Source organism: Pyxicephalus adspersus, chromosome 1 (assembly GCF_032062135.1).
Source record: "Pyxicephalus adspersus chromosome 1, UCB_Pads_2.0, whole genome shotgun sequence".
Classification (NCBI taxonomy): domain Eukaryota; kingdom Metazoa; phylum Chordata; class Amphibia; order Anura; family Pyxicephalidae; genus Pyxicephalus; species Pyxicephalus adspersus.
The window spans coordinates 62,080,841-62,101,409 of record NC_092858.1 but is presented as its reverse complement, the minus strand read 5'-3'; the positions used below and the strand labels follow the sequence as shown (position 1 = coordinate 62,101,409).

Sequence of the window (20,569 nt, the reverse complement as noted above, 5' to 3'; positions counted from 1 at the left end):
AGCACCAAAGATGAAGCAAAGCAGGACCTATTTCCAATGCAGAGCACCTGAAACGCACACATTTTCACACAGCCCAAGTGATAGAAATACTTTACCATCTATAGTTAGATGTTTGGAATTTCAATAGGAACATCCTTTAGCTCCAGCCTAGGTACCTGCAACTTACTAAAAGCTTGAGTAAAGCAACAACCAAAACACCCAACCTGGAGATAAATTGTGTTTTAAGGACTCAGAAATATTGCGAAAAAGTTTTATGTTTTACAACTTTCCCTTCAAATCCATAATTGTTCAAACACGTTGCAATATGATCTTGCAATCTCCTTTTATCCAAGAACTTAATAGCTAAAATATCACCAAACACATTACAATCTTACAGTACAATTATGATTTACCAAACCCAAGTTATATAAAGAACTAGCCAAGCTATTCAATCAGGTAAGCCCATGTACGACATAGTTGTTGGTGGATCTCATGGTTGGGCAGATTGGATATAAATCCCATTGTTGAGGAAGGTCCCTGCGCTGCTATTTTTGTGGGTAAATGAAGGGGATTGTACATGTGTGGTGGGGTTTTGGGATTGTATACCTTGAACACCTCTTTTGTATGTAACTCTGATGGAGCTTGCACATGTGTGTATGATCAGATTGTAGCATGTCTGATACATGAGCCCAGTGCAGGCTGACACCCTGCTTATGGCCCCATCCAATGTGCACAGACCCAGTCTCATCAGATACCTGTATGAGGAATCCAGCAGCCTCTAGCTCAGTAGATAATCCTCCACTCAGTATTCTGACTTGATCAGCCATCTCCATGTACAATACTCAGCATGTTATGCAAGGTCCAGAAATTACACTGCATACAGTCCTCCACATTAATCATTAACCTATCTGACCCGAGCACATACCGCCCGCAAAATACTAAAAGAGAGGCTGCAGACAAACGTTACGATAAGCCTGTGAACACAGACAGCCGCAGACCACTACATTACTAACACTATTCCCCAATACTGCATTCTTTTTAACTACTAGACCCTAAGCTTCTGTTTAGTGGCGCTGTGCGCTTTAAACAGAGTCAATTGTGGGAGTTGTAGTCTGGAGAACCATATAAGTCATACGATTTATTCACGCTAAAACTACAATTCCCAGAAACCCTTACGCCCAAAATGTCACTTGCTTTGTAAGCCAATGAGAGTCCGCTGTGCAGGAAGTGCTGAGAGCTGTGTTTATGTTCGTGTGATGTGTGCGGGGCTGGAGCCAGGAGGTGACGGCAGTGGCGGTGTCTGGAGTCCAGTGTAAGAACAGAATGGGCTACTGGGGTGTTCAATGCTCTGATAATAACACTAAATGTGCTGTGAGTGCCCCCCTAACCCCAATACAGCCAGAACTATAGAAATGAATGGAGCTGTGAGCTGTGTGTATAGGAGACTGACATGAGGATCATACAGGGGATACATTTCTCTGTGAAATCTTCTTCTCCATCTTCTGATTATTGTGCTTTGTGCCATTTATTATATGTTATGGGGTTTCCAGTAATTTATCGCTAATCCTGATTTCAGGCAATTACTATTATTACTATTAATATTAAACAGGATTTATAAAGCGCCAACATATTACGTAGTGCTGTACATTAAATAGGGGTTGCAAATGACAGACAGATACAGACAGTGATACAGGAGGAGGAGATGACCCTGCGCAGAAGAGCTTACAATCTAGTAGGTGGGGGAAGTAACATACAATAGGATGGGAGATATGAAGTGGTGGGAAGTAGTGACGGTTTTAAAAGACAGAAGATGATGTGTAGGCAAGTTTGATAAAATGGGTCTTGAGTGTTCTTTTAAATGAGCAGAAAGTATTAAAAAGCCAAATAGGATGAGGAGAACCATTCCAGCGAGTTGGGGCAGCTCTAGAGAAGTCTTGGAGCTGTGCGTGTGATGAGGTTATGAGTGAGGAAGTCAGTAATAGGTTATTGGAGGAGCGAAGAGAGGAGCAAATATATTGCATATTTCTCAATAAAAACCCTAATACATGATTCCATGGTCACCTCCCCACCACTTGTTGTGATGATTGGTCTACTAAAATCACTTTTATTGCCAGTATCTGGGCTCCAACCTGGCTTGTTGTCATGTACAATGCAGGGCCATTAACCACCATTGGCCCCTAATTGTACATGATGATAAAGGAAAGCAATTTTATCTACTTACATTGTGCCCAGAGTATTAATATGTTTTTCCTTATCCACAGCAAAAATACACAGCGTTTTACAGACTCCATAGTCATGACATAACTGTCCCCTAGAGGAGCTCACAATCTAATGTACCGACCGTAATAATAGTCCCTGCCATTGCACTTTTCTTCTAAATAGTTATAATTCTTCTATATATAGAAGATATATACGAGGGGTACTCCAGTCCGCACTTCGCCGCAGCTGTGGGGAAGGCAACAGGCCCTGACGGCCTTACTTTGGCATATTATAAGCAATTTTTCCCCATTGTAGGACCACAGCTGGTAATGGCATTGAATGCCCCCTCTTAAGGCCATGCTATTCCACTCAATACATTGGCCGCCCACATATGAGTGATACTCAAGCCTGACAAAGACCCCCAACCTAGCACTAGCTACAGGCATATATCACTACTTAACTGTGACCTAAAATTATTCTCCAGCATCCTAGCACATAGATTGGCCCCAGTACTGAGTGGCCTCATTCACCTCGACCAAAGTGGCTTTCTTCCCCTTCGAGAAGCCAGGGACAACACCACACGTACTCTAAATATCAGTGTTTGAGAGGCTGAATTGGAAGTTTCTCCACTCCACCCTGTCACACTTGGGCATACCTCCGCGTCTCTTAACATGGATAGATGCCCTCTACTCATCCCCCAGTGCTAGAGTATGAGTGAATGGAGAACTCTCAGATCGCTTTGGTATGACCGATGGGACAAGGCAGGGCTGCCCCTCTGTTTTTTGTCCAAAAACGTCATGACAGCCCGTAACTCCAATGATGTGAAACTTGCTTGTGCCTCTGCCATCACAGCTTCTTACTAAAGGAAAACAGTTTTAAGAATTGCAAAGACCTGATATTTGCACAGTTACATACCAAGATATTAGGCTGTCATATGCCCCCACACTCATTTTTCTATTTCATCTGGAAGGGGGCAAAGCCAGGAACTTCTCAGCACCCCCTCGTATATATAATTATTTTCTATAATTCTGTTCTGTCTTCCAGCTGTGCTACTGCTTTGCCACTGTGGCATATTAGTCTCCAATTGTAAACCTTCAACTTCATGCAGCTATTACTGGAGTGGCTGTATGTAGATAAGAGGTCGCCACCACTGAGCTGCTACAAAAGTTAAGAAAATGTGAAAACAAGTATTCATAATAATATTAAACTATTTACAAATATGTTTTATCTTTTGCAGGTAAAAATTGATGTAATCGGCAAGTATGGGAGTTCAAGGACTCTGGAAGCTGCTTGAATGTTCTGGGAAACCAATAAATCCAGAGACATTAGAGGGGAAAATCCTTGGTGTTGGTATCCTTGACAATGAAATCTTGTTTACTATTTGTTCTATGTATGTGAGTCTTCACAGGTCAGGTATTAATTGGTACATATACAGTTTTTTGACAAGTAAACCTAATTTTAGAGAGTAGAGAAACTCCAACAATCTAATTTTTTAGATGCTTTTTAAAGCTTCCGTTAAATAGTATAATTACCCTAGCCTGTGATTGTGTAGTGAGGGTGTAGCAGCACACTGATGTTATCCGTCTTCTTGTAATCATGTATAAAGAGATGAACTGTCAGTACATCAATCTGCTCCATGTAGGATAAGGCAATTCCTTCACCCCTCTCCCATGTGATCAAATTGCATCTACTATGTAACATGGATTAGGTTCTGTAACATCTGATCTGTTTCAAATCCAGGAACTACAAAGTTACCAGGATTTACTTATTTGTGCCACTGTTGAACCAACATCTTTATACAAGAATTATTGCTGAACTTGGATGTTGCTTGAACAAAGAAAGCACTGTTATTCTGTGTGAAAAACAGATGAAGGCATTCCCAGAGGTACCTTGATAAGAAAGGACTAAATGCATTGCATGTGCTTTTCATGAAAACATTTATATGATTTTAGGTTTTCATTGAAATGTAATCACCTTGCCTGACACTGCCATCTGGAGACTTATCACTCCGTGCTGCTGTTGCTGCCACTTAAGAGAGTATCATTGTACCCAGTTTCTGCAAGCCCAGGGCATAATCGACACCCCTTAGGGGTGTTTTATTTCTTTGGGTATGATTTATTAAAGCTCTAATCCACCGGAGAAGATAGACTGTCGTGGGTGACTCTGGGTGATCCAGCAAATCTGGATTAGCTCTGGTCCGAGATTTAAAACATTTTCCAACTAATAGCAATGATTTTTTAGAAATCCAAATGTTAACTTAACTATGGAGTAAGATATAAGTATTTGGCTGAATCAAGCAGTGAAAGGCGCAAGAGACCGCCAAGGAAATGCCATTCAAAATGCTCATCTGTTGACGTTATTCCATCGACTTTGCAAGTTGCTTTTTTTCAGAATACGTCCAATTTTTGTTTTTGATGGTGAAGCCCCTCTCCTGAAAAAACAGACTTTGGTAAGTAATATTATTTTCTTACCTCAGCAGACATATCTTATCTTGTATCTAAGATTTACAAGAATTCACTTTTTTTTAAATATGATAGTGACAGAGTTTTAAACCAGGATGAAGATGTTCATTCTAATCCGCATTAGAACAACCACAACTGAAATTTATTTTCTTAGGGTGACATGGACAATGTTATATTCACCTTTGCTGCGTTATCTATTAGTGTTACATTCTCATAATGGTATTAGGAGACTGCATTCCAGGTGAATATGTACTCTCCTATGTAAAGATAAAATATTTTAGCTATACTAGATGTGGTAATAGTAATGTAACCATGGACACTCCTTTGCTCTTCATCCAGGTAGAGAAAAGAGAAAAGTACAATGTTGTTCTAACATGGAAAATAAACAAACCTTTCTGAAAATGCTGTGATTTATCTAGGGAGTAAAAAGCAACAATCTGAGATTATAGCTATATGCCTAATTTTATGATTAATTATACCCTCAGAAAAAATTTATAATCATGTTTCACATTCTCCTTTAAGGCAAAGAGAAGACAGAAGAAAGATTTAGCAGCTAATGAAGCCAAGAAAACACATGACAGGTTGCTGAAAACCTTTTTAAAAAGACAAGCTATTAAAGCTGCTTTGTCGGGAAACAAGCAAAGGTTTGCATCAATTATTCCTCCTGTATTTGTCGCTACAGCCAGTCTTTCAATGTAAATGTAAACTTACGGTAATTTCACTTTGATATTTTCCAGCAATGAGGAGTTTCCAAGTCTCTCCCATATGCGGAGAAAGGAAGAGGAGGATATATATGCTCTACCTCCCTTAGAAGAGAATGAGAGAAATAGGTATATATATATATATATATATTTTAAAATATTTTCCAACACAGGAACATCAGTCAGATGAAATAGCTCTATGCTGAGCTGCTAAATGATTCATTCAGTGCTTATTAGTTTACAATTATAAACATCTGTATCTTGAGAAACATTTTCTTCACATCATATTTTCAAACTATCACTGTTTGTATGTACTTCTTTTACCCTTAGTTCTGAAGAGGAAGAAGAGAAAGAATGGGAAGAGAGAATGAACCAGAGGAGGATTTTACAGGTTTGTCAACTTTTGCAAACCTATAACCTATAGATGAATCCAGATGGGTATGTCTATTAAAGTGAAATTGTAATGCCTAAGTACAATTTGGGTTGTGTGCAATGTACAAAAAATAGCTTTAAATGGTTATAAATTCCCCGTTTAAACTGATTCTAAAAATTTTTCAATTGAATTCTTTACTGTTGCAACTGCTTGGGTACATTGGGCATAATTTATTAAAAGTCTCCAAGGCTGGGGAGGATACACTTCCATCAGTGATGCTGGGTGATCTAGCAAACACGGAATGGATCTGGTCTAGGATTCAAAACATTTGCTAGCAAATGATTTTGAAGAAATCCATTCCAGGTTTGCTGGATCACCTAGCTTCACTGATGAAAATGTATCCTCTCCAGCATTGGAGAGCTTTAATAAATCAGGCACATTGTGACTGCTTGTACAATTAGCACAAATGCAGCGCAGTAATTTGGGAACTACATTTTTTTAATTCTTTTTATTGACTTTGGTGGTTGGTTCTTCAGTAGTCATATTTAACATGAGACAGGCACTTTCTTTATTCTGGTTATTAGGAAGAATTTTTTGCTGACCCACATTCAGTGGATGTTGACTCTGAGGAGTTTAACTGCCTCCCTCCTGAGGTGAAGCATGAAATTCTGACTGACATGAAAGAGTTTACTAAACGAAGAAGAACGTTGTTTGAAGCCATGCCAGAGGTATAGTGACATGTATTATCAACAAATATTGTTACATCATATGCACCCAGCAATAGTTGTTGTCATGTTTGTTTAGTTCAAAGGCAAAATCCATCTCCTTCTGCCCTTTATTTGTCTACAAAAACAAACTTGTTTTTCTAAGCTTCGAATTCTATTGTTTTTTGAACATAAACACTGTATAATCTGTAAAGAAATAACACGTATGTAAAATATTTTATATCTAATCTGCTTAAATGTTCCTCTGCACAATATTAGGAATAGTAATTAAGTTTGTGCAAAATAGGTCACAAACGTTTTAGTGGAAATGTATAGCCACACATACACAGGTGAAAAAGGAAAGTACAGTCTCTTATAATTCTAATGTTTTATGTACCAGGACACAATAAGAAAAACATCATCTGGTTCTGAGCAGGTTTTGCATTTTTTTAAACATAACCTTGGGTGTAAATCAGCACAACAGATTCCACTTTGCCATGATTTATTGTTCAATTATTGTGCAATTATTGTGCAATTATTGTGCCATGATATTGTGCAAATCTGTGCATTTAATATGGAGAAGCCACATGTGAAAAACAAAGTACACCCAATGATTCAATAGCTTGTAGAGGCATTCTTAGCACCAATAACTTTCACATCATTTTGGAGGAATCTTAGCCCACTCTTCTCTAGAATGCTTTGTTATACTGAGGCGTTCATGGCTGACTCGGTGGCTACAAGGTGCACAGGTCCTGTGGCTGCAAAACAAACCCAAATCTTCACCCCGTTCACCATATTTAACAGGTGGTATGAGGAGTTTGTGCTGATTTTATGTGTTAGTTTTTTGGCAAAAACAGCGCTGTGCATCATGGCCAAATATCTCCATTTTGTTCAAGAGGTCTTGTTATTTGTTCAGAAGCAATTTTGCAAACCTAAGTCGTGCTACAATGTTATTTTTAGAGAGAGGTGCCTTTTTTCTGGTAATCCTTCCAAACATGCCATACTTGTTCTGTCTTTTTCTAATTGTCGTGAATGTTAAGATTTAACATGCTAGCTGAGGCCTGTAGACTTTAAGTTGTAGCTCTTCCTTTTTTTATTTTTTCTCTGAGCAGTGTGCAGTCTGACCTAAAGGTGAATTTATTGGGACGTTCACTCTTGGAAAGATTGGCAACTGTTTTCAGTGTTTTCCACATTATCTTTCCTGTTGTAGAATGATGGACTTGAACTTATTTGGAAATTGCCTTATAATCCTTACCAGATTGATGGGCACAACAATTGAGCAATATATAAGCTCACCAGCAGGTGGCACCAGTTGCTCCTTACATAGTATTTGCTTTTCAGCTAAACTTTCATATACCATGGCAATGTAATGACTGAACAAAGAGTGACAAAAACATTACACTGATTTGTGCTAAAATAAATGAAATGAGGGTATTTACTTGATAGCATACTCAATGGATACAGAACATATAGACCTGAATATGTTGCTGTTCACAATACATAAGAATGTTCACACTGGTCTGCTCTGTTGCTTTTTATGAACATATGCACATTTACATGCATTATTTACCACTTGAGGTGTCTAATTCAAATAAATTAGGGTCCAACCTGCCAGAATAAATCAAATTACACCTATTGTTTTGTTAGTATTGTCAGCATTCCAAATGAATAATACAGGTAATCCTTATTTAGTGATTTACCTGTTTATTGACTGCCCACACTTAGGGCGCTCCTCCGAGGAGTACACTGTATAAAATTGCACCGTGCACATCCACGTAGCGTCTCTTTTTCTGTCTTCCAGGCTCCCTCTGTCATCCTCATTTGCTAACCTGCACTAACCCCCGGTCTGCAGACTTTCAGTGAACTTGTCACTGACAGGTGCTGAACACTCTCAGCACTGCAGAACAGGATTTTCTATTGCTCCTTGCATAAGACCAGGTTGCAGGAGTGGAACCTGGTTATTAAGCGAGGAGCAACTGTATTTTTGGCATGGTGGATATGTTAATGAAAAGCATACACTTCTAATATCTGTGAAAATCGGTGTGTATCCAGGTAAGATTCTATTCCGTACTGTGTCAAAAATGTTGGCAATGAACCTAACTGTGGACAAGTTTCTTGATTCATGTTCTTGGCTAATAACCCATAATGTGCATCTGGAAAATTCCAGCCTGCATAAACAATCATCAGGATGCCTTCTCAGGTGTAAACGCATTACTGACAAGGTGATTGTTGTCCTTTCCTGCTGAAATAAACAAAATCTGGAGTCCAGATAGCTTAAAGGTACCAATACAGCCATGTTTTCATTACATACCTCATTACCACTGGATCTTAATATTCTCTCTTCTGTTGGCAGAAAAAAGGTTCTGCAGCAGCAAAGGTGTCTGATATATATGTGCTAATCTCTTTAAGAAAATTGCTTATCATCCGGCTTTTAGGTTATTGTACTGGCTTCTGTTCTTCCAGAGTTACTGAACAGGAACAAGAGTGCAACTATTATTATTATTATTAATAAACAGTATTTATATAGCGCCAACCAAATTTGCAGCGCTGTACATTAAATAAATTCAAGATAACTTGCAGAAAATTTTCTGCATACCTTTTCTGGTTAATTGACTTTGTAATAGTTTCTGACATGAGCATCTCTTTTAATTTGGTTGGCACCAGTGCAGATGGGTTTTGGTTAGTGTTGCTGTTACAGCGGGTCAGGTTGCATAGAAAAGTAGCTTAGATCAAGGTTGGATGGTAATGAAACCAATCATGTTGCAGGTAAAGGTGCGATACATATTTCTATGTACAGACACACATAGATCTTTAGGTCAATGGCCTCATTTACCCATAATAGACAATACATTTTTTCTGTGTTCCTGATTTAATTTCAACAAAAACCTAAAATGTAAGTGTTAAAACATGCATTTAGCATTGTACGATGATGATATTGATGTGTTCCTTTGAAGGGCTCCGATGATTTCTCCCAGTATCAGCTGAAAGGATTGCTGAAGAAAAACAATTTGAACAAGTGCCTCAATAATGTGCGGAAAGAGATGAGCCAGCAGCACGTAGGGGAGCTATGTGCTCAGTTCGAGACAGAAGGGGGATTTATGAGAGAGGTTGAGTCTAACCGTCTGGTCTCAGAGGACACATCTCATTATATTCTAATTAAAGGTATAAGTAAACCTAGCAAAAACAACTATGAATAGCCACCATATGCACAATCTCATATGACATTATTTCATTAATGAATGCACAGCACTATTAAAGCTTCCAATTTTATTGCTGTGATGCAGTCGGGCTACATACAAAATAATAAAATAAACATTCTATTTTTGTATTAATACATAGAAATAAGATATTTTAATTGGATTTTTTTTTAAATTTTACTGGTTTAATTGGAAGTGAAGTGAATACACCCTCTTCTAGCAGCACGCTGAGTGCTCTGTGTCTCCACCTGTCCTCCCTGCAGCATTGCTGCTCCAGTAACCTGAGGGATATTTATTGTAGAGGTCCAGCTCTTAGTGTGCCGCTAGCAAATTGAAAGATAACAAAAGAAAGCCCATAATTCTCTTTAAAGCTTGACTGCATAAAATCAATAAAATTGGAAAGTTCAGTTGGACTTTAAAGTCAAGTATGCTTTGGGTTCTTTTTTTCTTTTTTTTTTTGCATGTAACAAGTAGTGTTAATTTTATTAACTAGAAAAACAGAATATTTAAGTGCGTTTTGTAATTAATAAAATAAACATCTGTATATGTAATATTTAATAACTATGAGCATAATATCATTTATTCTCATCAAGTGCTAAAGGACTTAAAAAAAAAAAATCTGCCTCGGGCAAACCTGTAGGTCCACGGGTTCCATTTCTGTCTTATGAAAAATGATTTAATGTCTTCAGTTCTTTCTAAATCACTAACTTGGAAATGTGCAGATTCCATATTCTGCATGTTTATTCCTGGTCAGTGGCTCAGAACTTCTATATATTTAACAAAGAAGGTGTTTTATCATGGGGAAGAATAGAAACTATCTAAGAAAACAAAACTGAATTTACACTGTCAACTATGAGATGTATAAAGAAAGTCTAACTTTCCTGCTTACTGATATATTACAGACATTGCTGTAAAGCACAAGTCTGACACACTCCCTTTGTTAGCCATGTAGTAATCTAGAATGCACCTGCATGTGATGCTGAAACAACCTCTGCAAGTTCTTGAATATCTCTCAGATTCAAAAAAACTGTTAACAAATATGTTAACTAACACAATTCAAGCCTGCATTGGAAGCTCAAATGTGATTAGTAATGCAGGAAGCAGAGTGGGAGGAACTGCAGGATGTCGTCTTCCTATGTCCTCTTACCAACTTTGTCATGGACAGTTTGGCTTGGGGGTTAATAATTAGATGTTAGGCTTAGTCTACATGGACGTTTTCCCCAGCATTTAACCTGAGGTTTTAAAAGCCCATGTTTGAAATCCCATGCATTCCAATAGGCTAATCTACACCCGGACGTTTCCTTGAGGCACATTTATGAGCATTATCTGTAACGCTGCTTGCAATGTTTAAAAAAAACACAGGGTTAACGCTGGAAAACACCCAAAAACCCGGGTCAACACTACCATAGATTTCAATGGGAGCCTTTTCCCACGTCTTCCTGCGTTTTGCTTTCACGCGGTTTCACACATTTATAAGCACTTGAAACGTAAATGCTGTGAAAACGTGGCATAGACGTTTTACAGTGTTTTAAGGGCAAGCTTTAAAACATTGATAAAAGTGCATACAAAACACATATAAACGCAGTAGGAATGTTTACATGCATTTTTAAAAATGTCCCTGTAGACCCAGCCTTAATGTTGTTATTTCATATGATACAGAATTGAGACAATAGGCTGGGTGTAGATATTATTGTTATGTTGAAGTTTTATTCTCCTGACATATGCATATAAAAACAAACTCCTGCAGTCTCCGTTAGGGAGGGATGAGGGAAGCTGCCTGTGTTTGCTTGGGTGGAGTCACGTGCGCGCACTGCAGTCCTGTCACTTCCTCTTCATGAAGAGGCGCGGCACACACGGAGGAACCACACACGGAATCACCCACCGTACCACCCGATTCTGGTAAGTAATCGGTGGGTGGCTTATTTGCGGGGGGGGGAGGGGGGCTTATTTTTCATTTTTCCCTAAAAAAGGGGGGGCTGTCTTATTTGATGGCCCTGCCTTATCATCGGGGGAACACGGTACATATTAACACGCACTGATTCTGAAAAAAAAAAACGTGTCCTGATAATCTGTGTTTAAAGAACTGCTGCTGGTCTTAAGTCCTAAAATGGCTAATAAATAAATGCTATTAAAAAAAAAAAAACGAAAAAGGTTTTAGGTTCTCATTAATATTTTTAACATATACACCTTCCTTATTTTAGGGATTCAGTCAAAGACTAAAGATAAAAAGGAGGATGATGAAAAAGAAGCAACACCCTCTAGTTCAAATGATGCAGCACCAAAAACATACCTTGATTTCAAGTTGGCATCGGCTCATAAATCTAAAAAAGCAAAAGATTCTGTTCAAGAAGCTGCACCACCCTCCCCAAGAACACTGTTTGCTATTCAGGAGGCAATGCTAGAGAACAGCTCTGATGAGGAAGTTCATGATAAAAAGGTTACTAAAAATGACCCTTCGGAGTCAGTCTGTACAATAGATGGTAGTGTTTCACCTAGAACACTTCATGCAATCCAACAGGCTCTTACTGAGGATGAAGTAACCGTGACCAAGAAGAGATCACTTGAGATAAGCGATGATGAGGAGGAACAGCCAAGAGCTAAAGTGTTGATTATCAGCAGTTCAGATGAGGAGGATGCCCCTTTGGTCACTCAATATGGAGGTCAAACTAACCCAACCATATCTTTAACAAGGGATGAAAATTCGCCCAGTTATCCTCAACGTAATACAAGTGCTAAGAAATCACCACTTATTCCAGTGCCTAATCTAAAACACAGCGAACCACCTCAGAAATTGGGTGCATCGCCAGTAGAAAGAGTAGATTTGGCTGCATTGCCATACTAATTATTAACAGTGTATATTTTATGTTGCAGTTAGCTTGAGATCACAAGCTTGTCTAAAGAAGCAATCATATTCAGTTAAAATAAATAAATGTTTTCCCAAAACATGTAATAGATTAACAGGATTGTCATGTAATATAATTTTTTTTGTGTCTGTTTTTTTTTATTGTAGAATTTCTCTGCTCTGTGTTTCACTGGTAGTCTTTTTAATGTTACTTACTTTTTTTTATGATGTTTCTTTTTCCCAGGTAGTTTTATTGAAGTAGAGAGTGATGTGAACCATTTGGTGCATGCACCGGAAACTTCCAAGGATATTGTTCCTGTGACAACCAGTAGGGAATCTGACTTGCCTACCACATCACAGAGCTCTGGTGTAAACATTGAGAAGTCTCTTACAGATAATGACCATGCAGAAGTTCCGGGTGCTGTAATTCAGCAGAATGAAGCTTCAAGAGATGAGGAGGATGCAGTCAATGACTGGCAAGACATAAGTATGGTAATAAACCTCTCTAGTCAGACGATATTGGGCCAAAAGGGGCAATATATAGAAATAATTGGCTTTACGCAGATACACCCCAAATCTAATGGAAATATTAATTTGCTCATACATATGATTAGATGTTGATATTTTAAATGAGGCATTTAAAAAGACATTTCCATGGGAGAAAAGGCCAAACTGATTTAACCTCCCTAGCGGTTCATTTCTTTTCGGTTTTATATGTCTAAAAGCGGTACATTGTTTTTCATGAAAATTTGCACTAAAGGTTTTTATTTAGGGTAAATTACATAAACTTAAGCACAATTGCAACATAGAACTACCTATTGCCTCTTACATTTTGATTCATGTATTGTATTATCAGATTTATGATGGTACTTCTTTTTTCTATGTTTGCACAGGAAGAACTGGAGACGCTGGAGAATAATCTATTTGTTCAGCAGACCTCCCTCCAGGCACAGCAGCAGCAGCAGGAACGTGTGGCTGCATCTGTTACAGGGCAGATGTATTTAGAAAGCCAGGTTAGTATTATCATCAATTATCCAGTACAGTGCTTGTCTCTTTCTTTTCCTTTCTGTCTTTACATCTAAAACATCCACTGATGTATTAATCAGCATCTAAATTCATCTGCGGCATATTTCTGGCAGAAAAACAATGTTCTTTATTTTTACAGTTAGCTTTCAGGCAACCCTTCAGTCACAGGCCTAAAAGCCACTTGTATAACTATACCAAGTGTTACTTTTTAATCGCATTTTTGAGTAAAAGTGAATGTCTGACTAGACATTGACTAGGAATAAACAGCCTAAATCATTACATAGTGCAAGGGTTGCCTGAAAGCTGACAGTAATCTTTTTAGAATACTTCTGGGAAAAGCAGCCAACACCACAAGCAGAAAATAGGATTATCTAGGGGGATTCCAAACACAAACTTCCTAAGGTTGGCATTTTGTAAAAAGTGCTGTTCACAACTTTTCTGCTAACCTTAAACCGGAACTTTCAGTAAAAAAAAAAAAAACCTTCCCTTTATGTGGAAAGCCTTTTACCGCCCTCTTATAGAATGTAAAAAAATTGATGATGGGTCTACTTTAAATTGAAATTAAAAGGCAATTTCTTAAAAACCTTAGATTATAAAGCCTCCTTTGCATCAGTTATGTATGTTGTTATATATTACAGTTGGATTTTTTCTTATGAAGGTTTCGACAACATTTAAGTTAAAAAAAAATATCATCTGTAATATTGTCCCATTGTTTTCCCTGCCCCCTATGAAATAGAAGGCTTACTTCTTCATGCATTGTTTTTCATTCTGCTCTATACTCTACCTTAAGTATTGGGATGTAAACATTACTGAAGCTCCCCTGCAGTGAAACCAAATTTAGGTTGTATTTTTAACATTAAGGCTTTTTACAAACAGTGCTTTTCTTTGTTTTCTAGGAACTTCTACGTCTGTTTGGCATCCCCTATGTTGTTGCCCCTATGGAGGCAGAGGCCCAGTGTGCAGTTATGGACCTAACTGACCAGACTTCAGGGACTATCACAGATGACAGTGATATTTGGCTGTTTGGGGCACGACATGTTTACAAAAATTTCTTCTCTCAGAATAAATATGTGGAGTACTACCAGTTTTCTGACATTCATAATCAGCTGGGTAAGTCATTTACAAGCCATAATTACTAGTGAATAAGTGCTAAATTCCTGATGAGAACCCAGGATGTGTTGATTTGGCAAAATGAGAAAAATATAATAGTATTTTGCATGAACCAATTAATCAAAAAATGTTCTTATCTGCATTAGTAAAAATGTGATCATGAGTGTCAGTTATTTATTTATTTTTTTTAAGCAATGTAGGCATTTCTTTCTCATTCATCGTGGGACATCTGCAGTCTACCATCATTGTAAACTGCTGTCTACAAGAGTAGGACGCTGACAAAGGACATTTTATATAAGCCCTACATAACGTCTACTACTAGTATGCCTCGTTTTTTTGCTAGTATCCTAGGGGGATGGATGTTGTTTTTATCAGCTCTGCTAAACTATTTTTTGGCTATTCTTTTTATACTATTTACATTTTTTCATCACTCAAAAGGACTCCCACCTTTCTTATTGGAAAAAAACAAAATATAAAACACAATGGTCTGCATATCAAACTTCAAGATTAGGCAAGGACAGACCCCCAACTAGTCAGGATTCGGACTACCCTCAAAGCTTTAAAAGTCTGGAAAACCCCACTAGACCTCCAGCATAATCAGTTAACAATGTCTGACTATATAAATATATAATATAGTTACATGAAAGTGAAGTGTTGCTTAAGGTAATATTTATCATAATTAAATAAGAATGTAGATATTATTGTGTACACAATAGCTTCACATATTGGAAAAAAAGAAAAGGAGCAGTTACTGTTGACTTGTTTGGTCAAATTTCTTGGTTGTTCTCACCCTAGAACAACTGTTAAGCGAGTATCAAATAAACATTTGTGAGAATTGCGATATGCTTGGCCCAGTTTCATGATATAACTTTCAGTAAAGCCCTGACAAGGCAGTGAACCAAGATTATTATAATAGGACAAGAGCCTGCATCTTTCAAAAAAAAAATCAGCTATGGCAGCCCCCATAATTGTAATTGAATTTGTTTTAAAACTTAACTTTAATTTTGTGTATGATTTCTTTTACTGACGTAAGGTTTGTTCATTCAATACTGTTAGTCCCCGGGTTACATACGAGATAGGAAGTGTAGGTTTGATCTTAGGTTGAATTTGTATGTAAGTCAGAACAGGATCATTATTTTAATAAATGCAATTAAGACAGATGTTTATCTCAACATATTATTAGGCAGTGTGGTGTCAGTTACTGTAAAGAATCATCACTGTGAGTTAATCACAAGCAAAGCAAAGCAAAAAAAAAAAAAACAATATGGAGCCTAGACATTCATTAACTTCTGAAGCAAGCTGTGCTTTGATATTCAAAAAGAAACAACAGCAAAGTTTGTCTTGGTCATTAAAGAGTTACAACCAATAGACTTCTTCTGCAAGCCATGCGAACAGCCCCCCATCACGTCCTGCACAGGAGCGAGCAGGGAATCCCATTCGTATCTAGGAGTTGTCCATATGTTGGATGTCCTTAACTTGGGTACTACCTGTTTTAGAAATTAACCCTTCTGTATACCATACATTCCTAATGGCTGTTTTGGTATTTACTATTTGTGCTTAGGCGTTTTAATTAATTTTTACATTACAGATTCATAAACTAAATTAGATTTCATTGGTAGAAGGACTGCAGGAAACAGGCCCTGATTTGCCTACAATGTCTACAAAGAAATTCAAGCCTTTAAAGTTTTTTAAAACTCCCTGCAACCATTTCTAAATGACTGTTAGATGTTTTTATGGTAGATTTTGCTTTTGAGTCCTCCATCAACAGGAATAACCATACGTGTTTCTGTCTAGTTGTAGAACTTGTCATGAATCTCTTTAAAATTAGGCTTTCCTTTGTTTCTTATCTGTATGTTGAACATTACATTTTTTTTCTAAATAACACACTGCTTTAAAAAAAAAAGTTAATATGCATTATTTTATGCTGTTATAATGTTAACTGGAGCAGTTTTTTTTAACTTCCTTAGCCATGTCAAGTACAGTTCCTGTGTAAAACCTACTGCATCAGCAATGTCTGGACTCGTGCCTGCATCGCCATGCCTGTCATTCATGCTACTTGCCAGCTAAACAGTCACTTCCAAGTTGCTCAGGTTACCACCTTCAATCTTGATGGAAGCCCAAAAGTTTTACCCTTAATGATGAAATAAATACCCTGGAAATATATGCCAAGTTAGAAAGAGGACTACAGGTTATAAACGGTCATTGGTATTGCCCAAATCGTGCACACAAGCAGAGGGCTAGTCCTGCCTTGCACATATTTTATTACTTGAATATGTTATTAAACTCTGACCCACCCTAAAGAGTATGCAGAAGTTTTTTTTACAGGTTTACTGGAGGCATTGAAAACAATGAATACAAAAAACTGGCATCATTTCAATAGTGTGAATGCTATCCATGGGTTGTAGGTGCATGACGTTTTTGGATTGCAGGTTGATGAAGCCTCTGGAATTAGAAATAAATTTGTATAACAACAATGGAATGCTTCTTTGTTGTTAAATATAAAACCAGGTTATCTTTTAATAAATAAACCTTATTTTTGTGTTACATTAAGGTCTGGATCGCTCTAAACTTATTAATTTAGCTTACTTGATGGGCAGTGACTATACAGAAGGAGTACCCTCCGTTGGGTTTGTGTCTGCTATGGAGATACTGAATGAATTCCCTGGACATGGGCTGGAGCCTCTGTTGATCTGACTAGAATTTTTTTCTGTACCTTTATTTTATCTAACAAATTTTGCTCCATAGTGCATTGCACTTCCTTGAAAATGCTTGAAAAATAATCACTTTGAGATGTGTAATAATGTTTTCAAATCATCACTGTGTAGTGATCAAGTGCTGTAGCCAGATGCCTCTAATTTCTATCCTACAGAAAGCATAGCACTGTTTCTGTTTTTGAGTGGATGGCCTAGGCAGTAAATAGGACTGTGATTGGAGTAATGACAAAAGACCACATTATACCCAGGTAGCATTTGAAGCTGCATCAGCTGTTCACCAGGTTAAAAAAAAAAAGATTGGTACAGCAAATTAGAGTGGAAATGCTGCTATTTTCTTAACTGCAAATACATTCTGTGAAAGCCGCTTTGGTTGGTATCGCTCAAAAACAGATGAAGTTCTTTTACCAGTTCTAAAACAGTTAAATGCCCAGCAGGTAAGACTAGACCTTTTCAGATTTGTTTTGTTCTTAATTTTTAGTAAAGCAAAATAAGTGGTATGAAAGGGAATTCGTCAAAGTGAAAAAAAGCTACATTTGAATGAGCTTAGATTGATCAGTGTATGAACACATATGTTCTTTAGTTGATAAAGTCATGCTAAGCATAAATAATAATTTTCTCCTGTATGCCCTCAGACCCAACTCCGAATTGATTCATTTTTCCGCATGGAACGGCATGATGCTCATACTCTGAAGAGTCAGCGGCTGCGTAGAGCTGTAACATGCATGAAGAGGAAGGAGAAGGACATAGAGACTGCAGAAGTAGAAGAAGCTTCTGCCCTTCTGGAAAAAGATGATGGAAACCAAAAAGGAGCAAAGTCCAGGAAAAGCGGTACAAAAACACAGCGCAGAAAGAATAAAAATGAGGCTGAACCAGGGAGTCCCCATAATGTGTCTGTAGAAGGGGGGTTTATTGGCTCCAGAATAAAACTCCTGCCTCCTAATAAAAACTCATCCAGTGGCTCTGACAGTGACTCAAACTGCACTAACACTGATGAAAAGAGACCCAAAACAAGCAAAAGCAATACACCCGTACCCCCTGTAAAGACACACAAAGGAGAGACAAGCAGTTCAAGTGAGAATGAAGACAAGGTAGTTCTTGTGACTGCCAAGCCTGTGTTCCAAGGCAAGAACAGAAAGGCAAGAACTGCAAGGGGAAGAAAGAGATGAATCTGAGAATATGCATACCATATTTATTGTACCGTTAATTACATTTTTTTGTGACATGGCTTGTATAATCAAATTTAACATTAATTTTGGATATTGAGTCATCTCTGTTTTTTATTTCTGGTGGTGAGTCAGGATAATATCATTGGAATTATTTTAATTTATCAATTGTTACAGCTCCAATTTCTCTTTGGCAGCTAGTGAAGGGAGTAAGGATGTGGATTAATTAACACTCCCTGACAGAAATAAATATTTTTTTTACAGTATGTATGAATTCTGCATTTTAACATATAATTATTTATGTGGTAAAACAATGTCTGCTGTAAAATTCTTCCCCTTGGCACCCTAAATCTAAGCATAATATCAAACCAATAAAAAATGTATAGTTTATAAAATTGTTCTAATCTTTTCTTTGTTCTAGTTTACCTGCTAAATATTAATTTACCATTTTAAGACATATTTGAATCAGAGTACAGAGGGTGTTTGGCCATTGTCAATGGTAAGTTGACAATTATTCACGACAACTTCTGAGGTATAGTAAAAGAATCAAGGTTTTATTCACGCGTGGGAAACTCACAACAGACAAGGCAATAGAGGTCAGGACTGTCCTTTCCTCTGTCTAAAGGAGTCTCTGCAAACTTAAGCAAAAGTCTATATTTTATCTACTTCAGTTCCTTGCGTCGCCGATCATCCAATTCCGGGCTGGTCTCTTCTTTAATTTGCCTGGAAACAGACTAATTATTATTTTGCTTTTTACTGCCGCTGTACATTCCACTTTTAATTGGCTTTCTTGAGGGGGTTGGAGTTTCCATGGTCTCCTTATCTGCTGGCAGTTTCTATGGTCTTCTTATCTGGTTTCACTTGACCAGGTGCAAGGCAAAGGCGCCTCCAGGAACCGAAGTAAAGAACACAAATAACTGAGTTAGTCATTTTAAAACAGAATAATATAGTTTGAGTTAATTCTCACTTTACCTAAGGCTAGTATATATGCTATATACTTTCACACCATTCTAATTCATTCTTTGGCATTAACCTACATGCTTAGAAGATTAAAGCTTGTATTTTGTTGAACAATTGAAAAAATAAAACATCCCAGTGGTCAGGTCATCACTTTTAATTAGATTTCTTACAGCATGCTCTAGGTTTTCTTTTCATCCACATCCAATGTGCACTGATGCCAAGCAAAGAATTTTAGTCATGTTGTTGTAAGTCTAGGGACATGTAGAGTTTTAGTTTCCTAGCAGAAAGCCTGTATTTCCATTCTTCCAGAAGACTGTGTTTCCAGTATTTCAGGCTGGAAGAGTTGTAGATTCTCCTTTGTATCCAAATTGTTAAAGTACTCCATCCTGATACCATCCAAAACTCCTAATACTCAGAGGTGATAGATGTCACTGGAGTTACTAGGATCGACAAATACTTATTTACCTGAGTATAAACCAAGTATTTCACTCAGAATACCATTAGCAAAATAATTTACACATAGTGGCATAACCTGGAACTGCATTTATCTTATGGTTTGACAGATATGAACTGTTAAACACAAGCCATTGGTAACAATGAGGGCACATAGATTAGGTGACATGTACTGGTGGCCAACAATCATGCACAAAAGATCATTTAGGAGCAAATGACTCATTATAACCATCTCAAAAGTACAAAATACTTTAACAATTTTAAAGGGGGAAAACAATTTAAAGGCTTTTTATTTTATTCACTCCATGTACTTATTCACAATAATTTTATTGGAATTTCTGTTGATTACTGTTTTGAATGTTAGTAATGGCTGCATTTTGTGCCCCAAGGTTTATACTTGAGACAAAGTATTTTTCCTGTTTTTTTCAGGTAAAAGTAGGTACCTCTGGTTTATATTTCAGTATATATAGTACCTCTTGGGCATTCAGAAATATGCCTTCAGTTAAATGGTTAACTAAGAAATAAAAGTTTCAGAAACATAGAATTATCAATTTTTTGCATACTTTAACAAGCAATTTAACCCCCTGGCGGTATTCCCGAGTGAGTCTCTGGGTGAATTTTATATACCAAAAGTGGTAACCCCGAGCCACACTCGGGGTAGGAAAAAAAATCCTATCTGAGTCCCA

The 20,569-nt window shown here is 37.5% G+C and overlaps 2 protein-coding genes across 3 annotated transcripts in view; one reads left to right on the top strand and one right to left on the bottom strand.

Moving 5' to 3' along the window:
- Nucleotides 1-1,061, bottom strand: part of LOC140331061 (uncharacterized) — an 8,309-nt gene extending 7,248 nt beyond the window's left edge. Inside the window, exon 1 of one of the 2 annotated variants that reach the window (XM_072411782.1) lies at nt 735-1,061. Coding sequence is in view for 1 of the 2 variants with exons in the window: in XM_072411773.1 (XP_072267874.1) it covers nt 735-812 (78 nt within the window). In the remaining variant the exon portion in view is untranslated. The remainder of the gene's footprint in view (nt 1-734) is intronic. The other variant, XM_072411773.1, reaches the window with a different exon arrangement.
- A 131-nt stretch (nt 1,062-1,192) lies between these two features.
- ERCC5 (ERCC excision repair 5, endonuclease) lies at nt 1,193-18,865 on the top strand. Its single transcript, XM_072401197.1, is given in 15 exon segments — nt 1,193-1,291; nt 3,416-3,528; nt 4,452-4,627; nt 5,163-5,284; nt 5,378-5,470; nt 5,672-5,732; nt 6,299-6,442; nt 9,373-9,580; nt 11,817-12,442; nt 12,695-12,949; nt 13,351-13,470; nt 14,380-14,593; nt 17,145-17,302; nt 17,622-17,741; nt 17,940-18,865. Coding segments are annotated over 14 exon segments (2,919 nt in total). The 5' UTR covers nt 1,193-1,291; nt 3,416-3,440; the 3' UTR covers nt 18,474-18,865.
- Nucleotides 18,866-20,569: the final 1,704 nt, after the last annotated feature.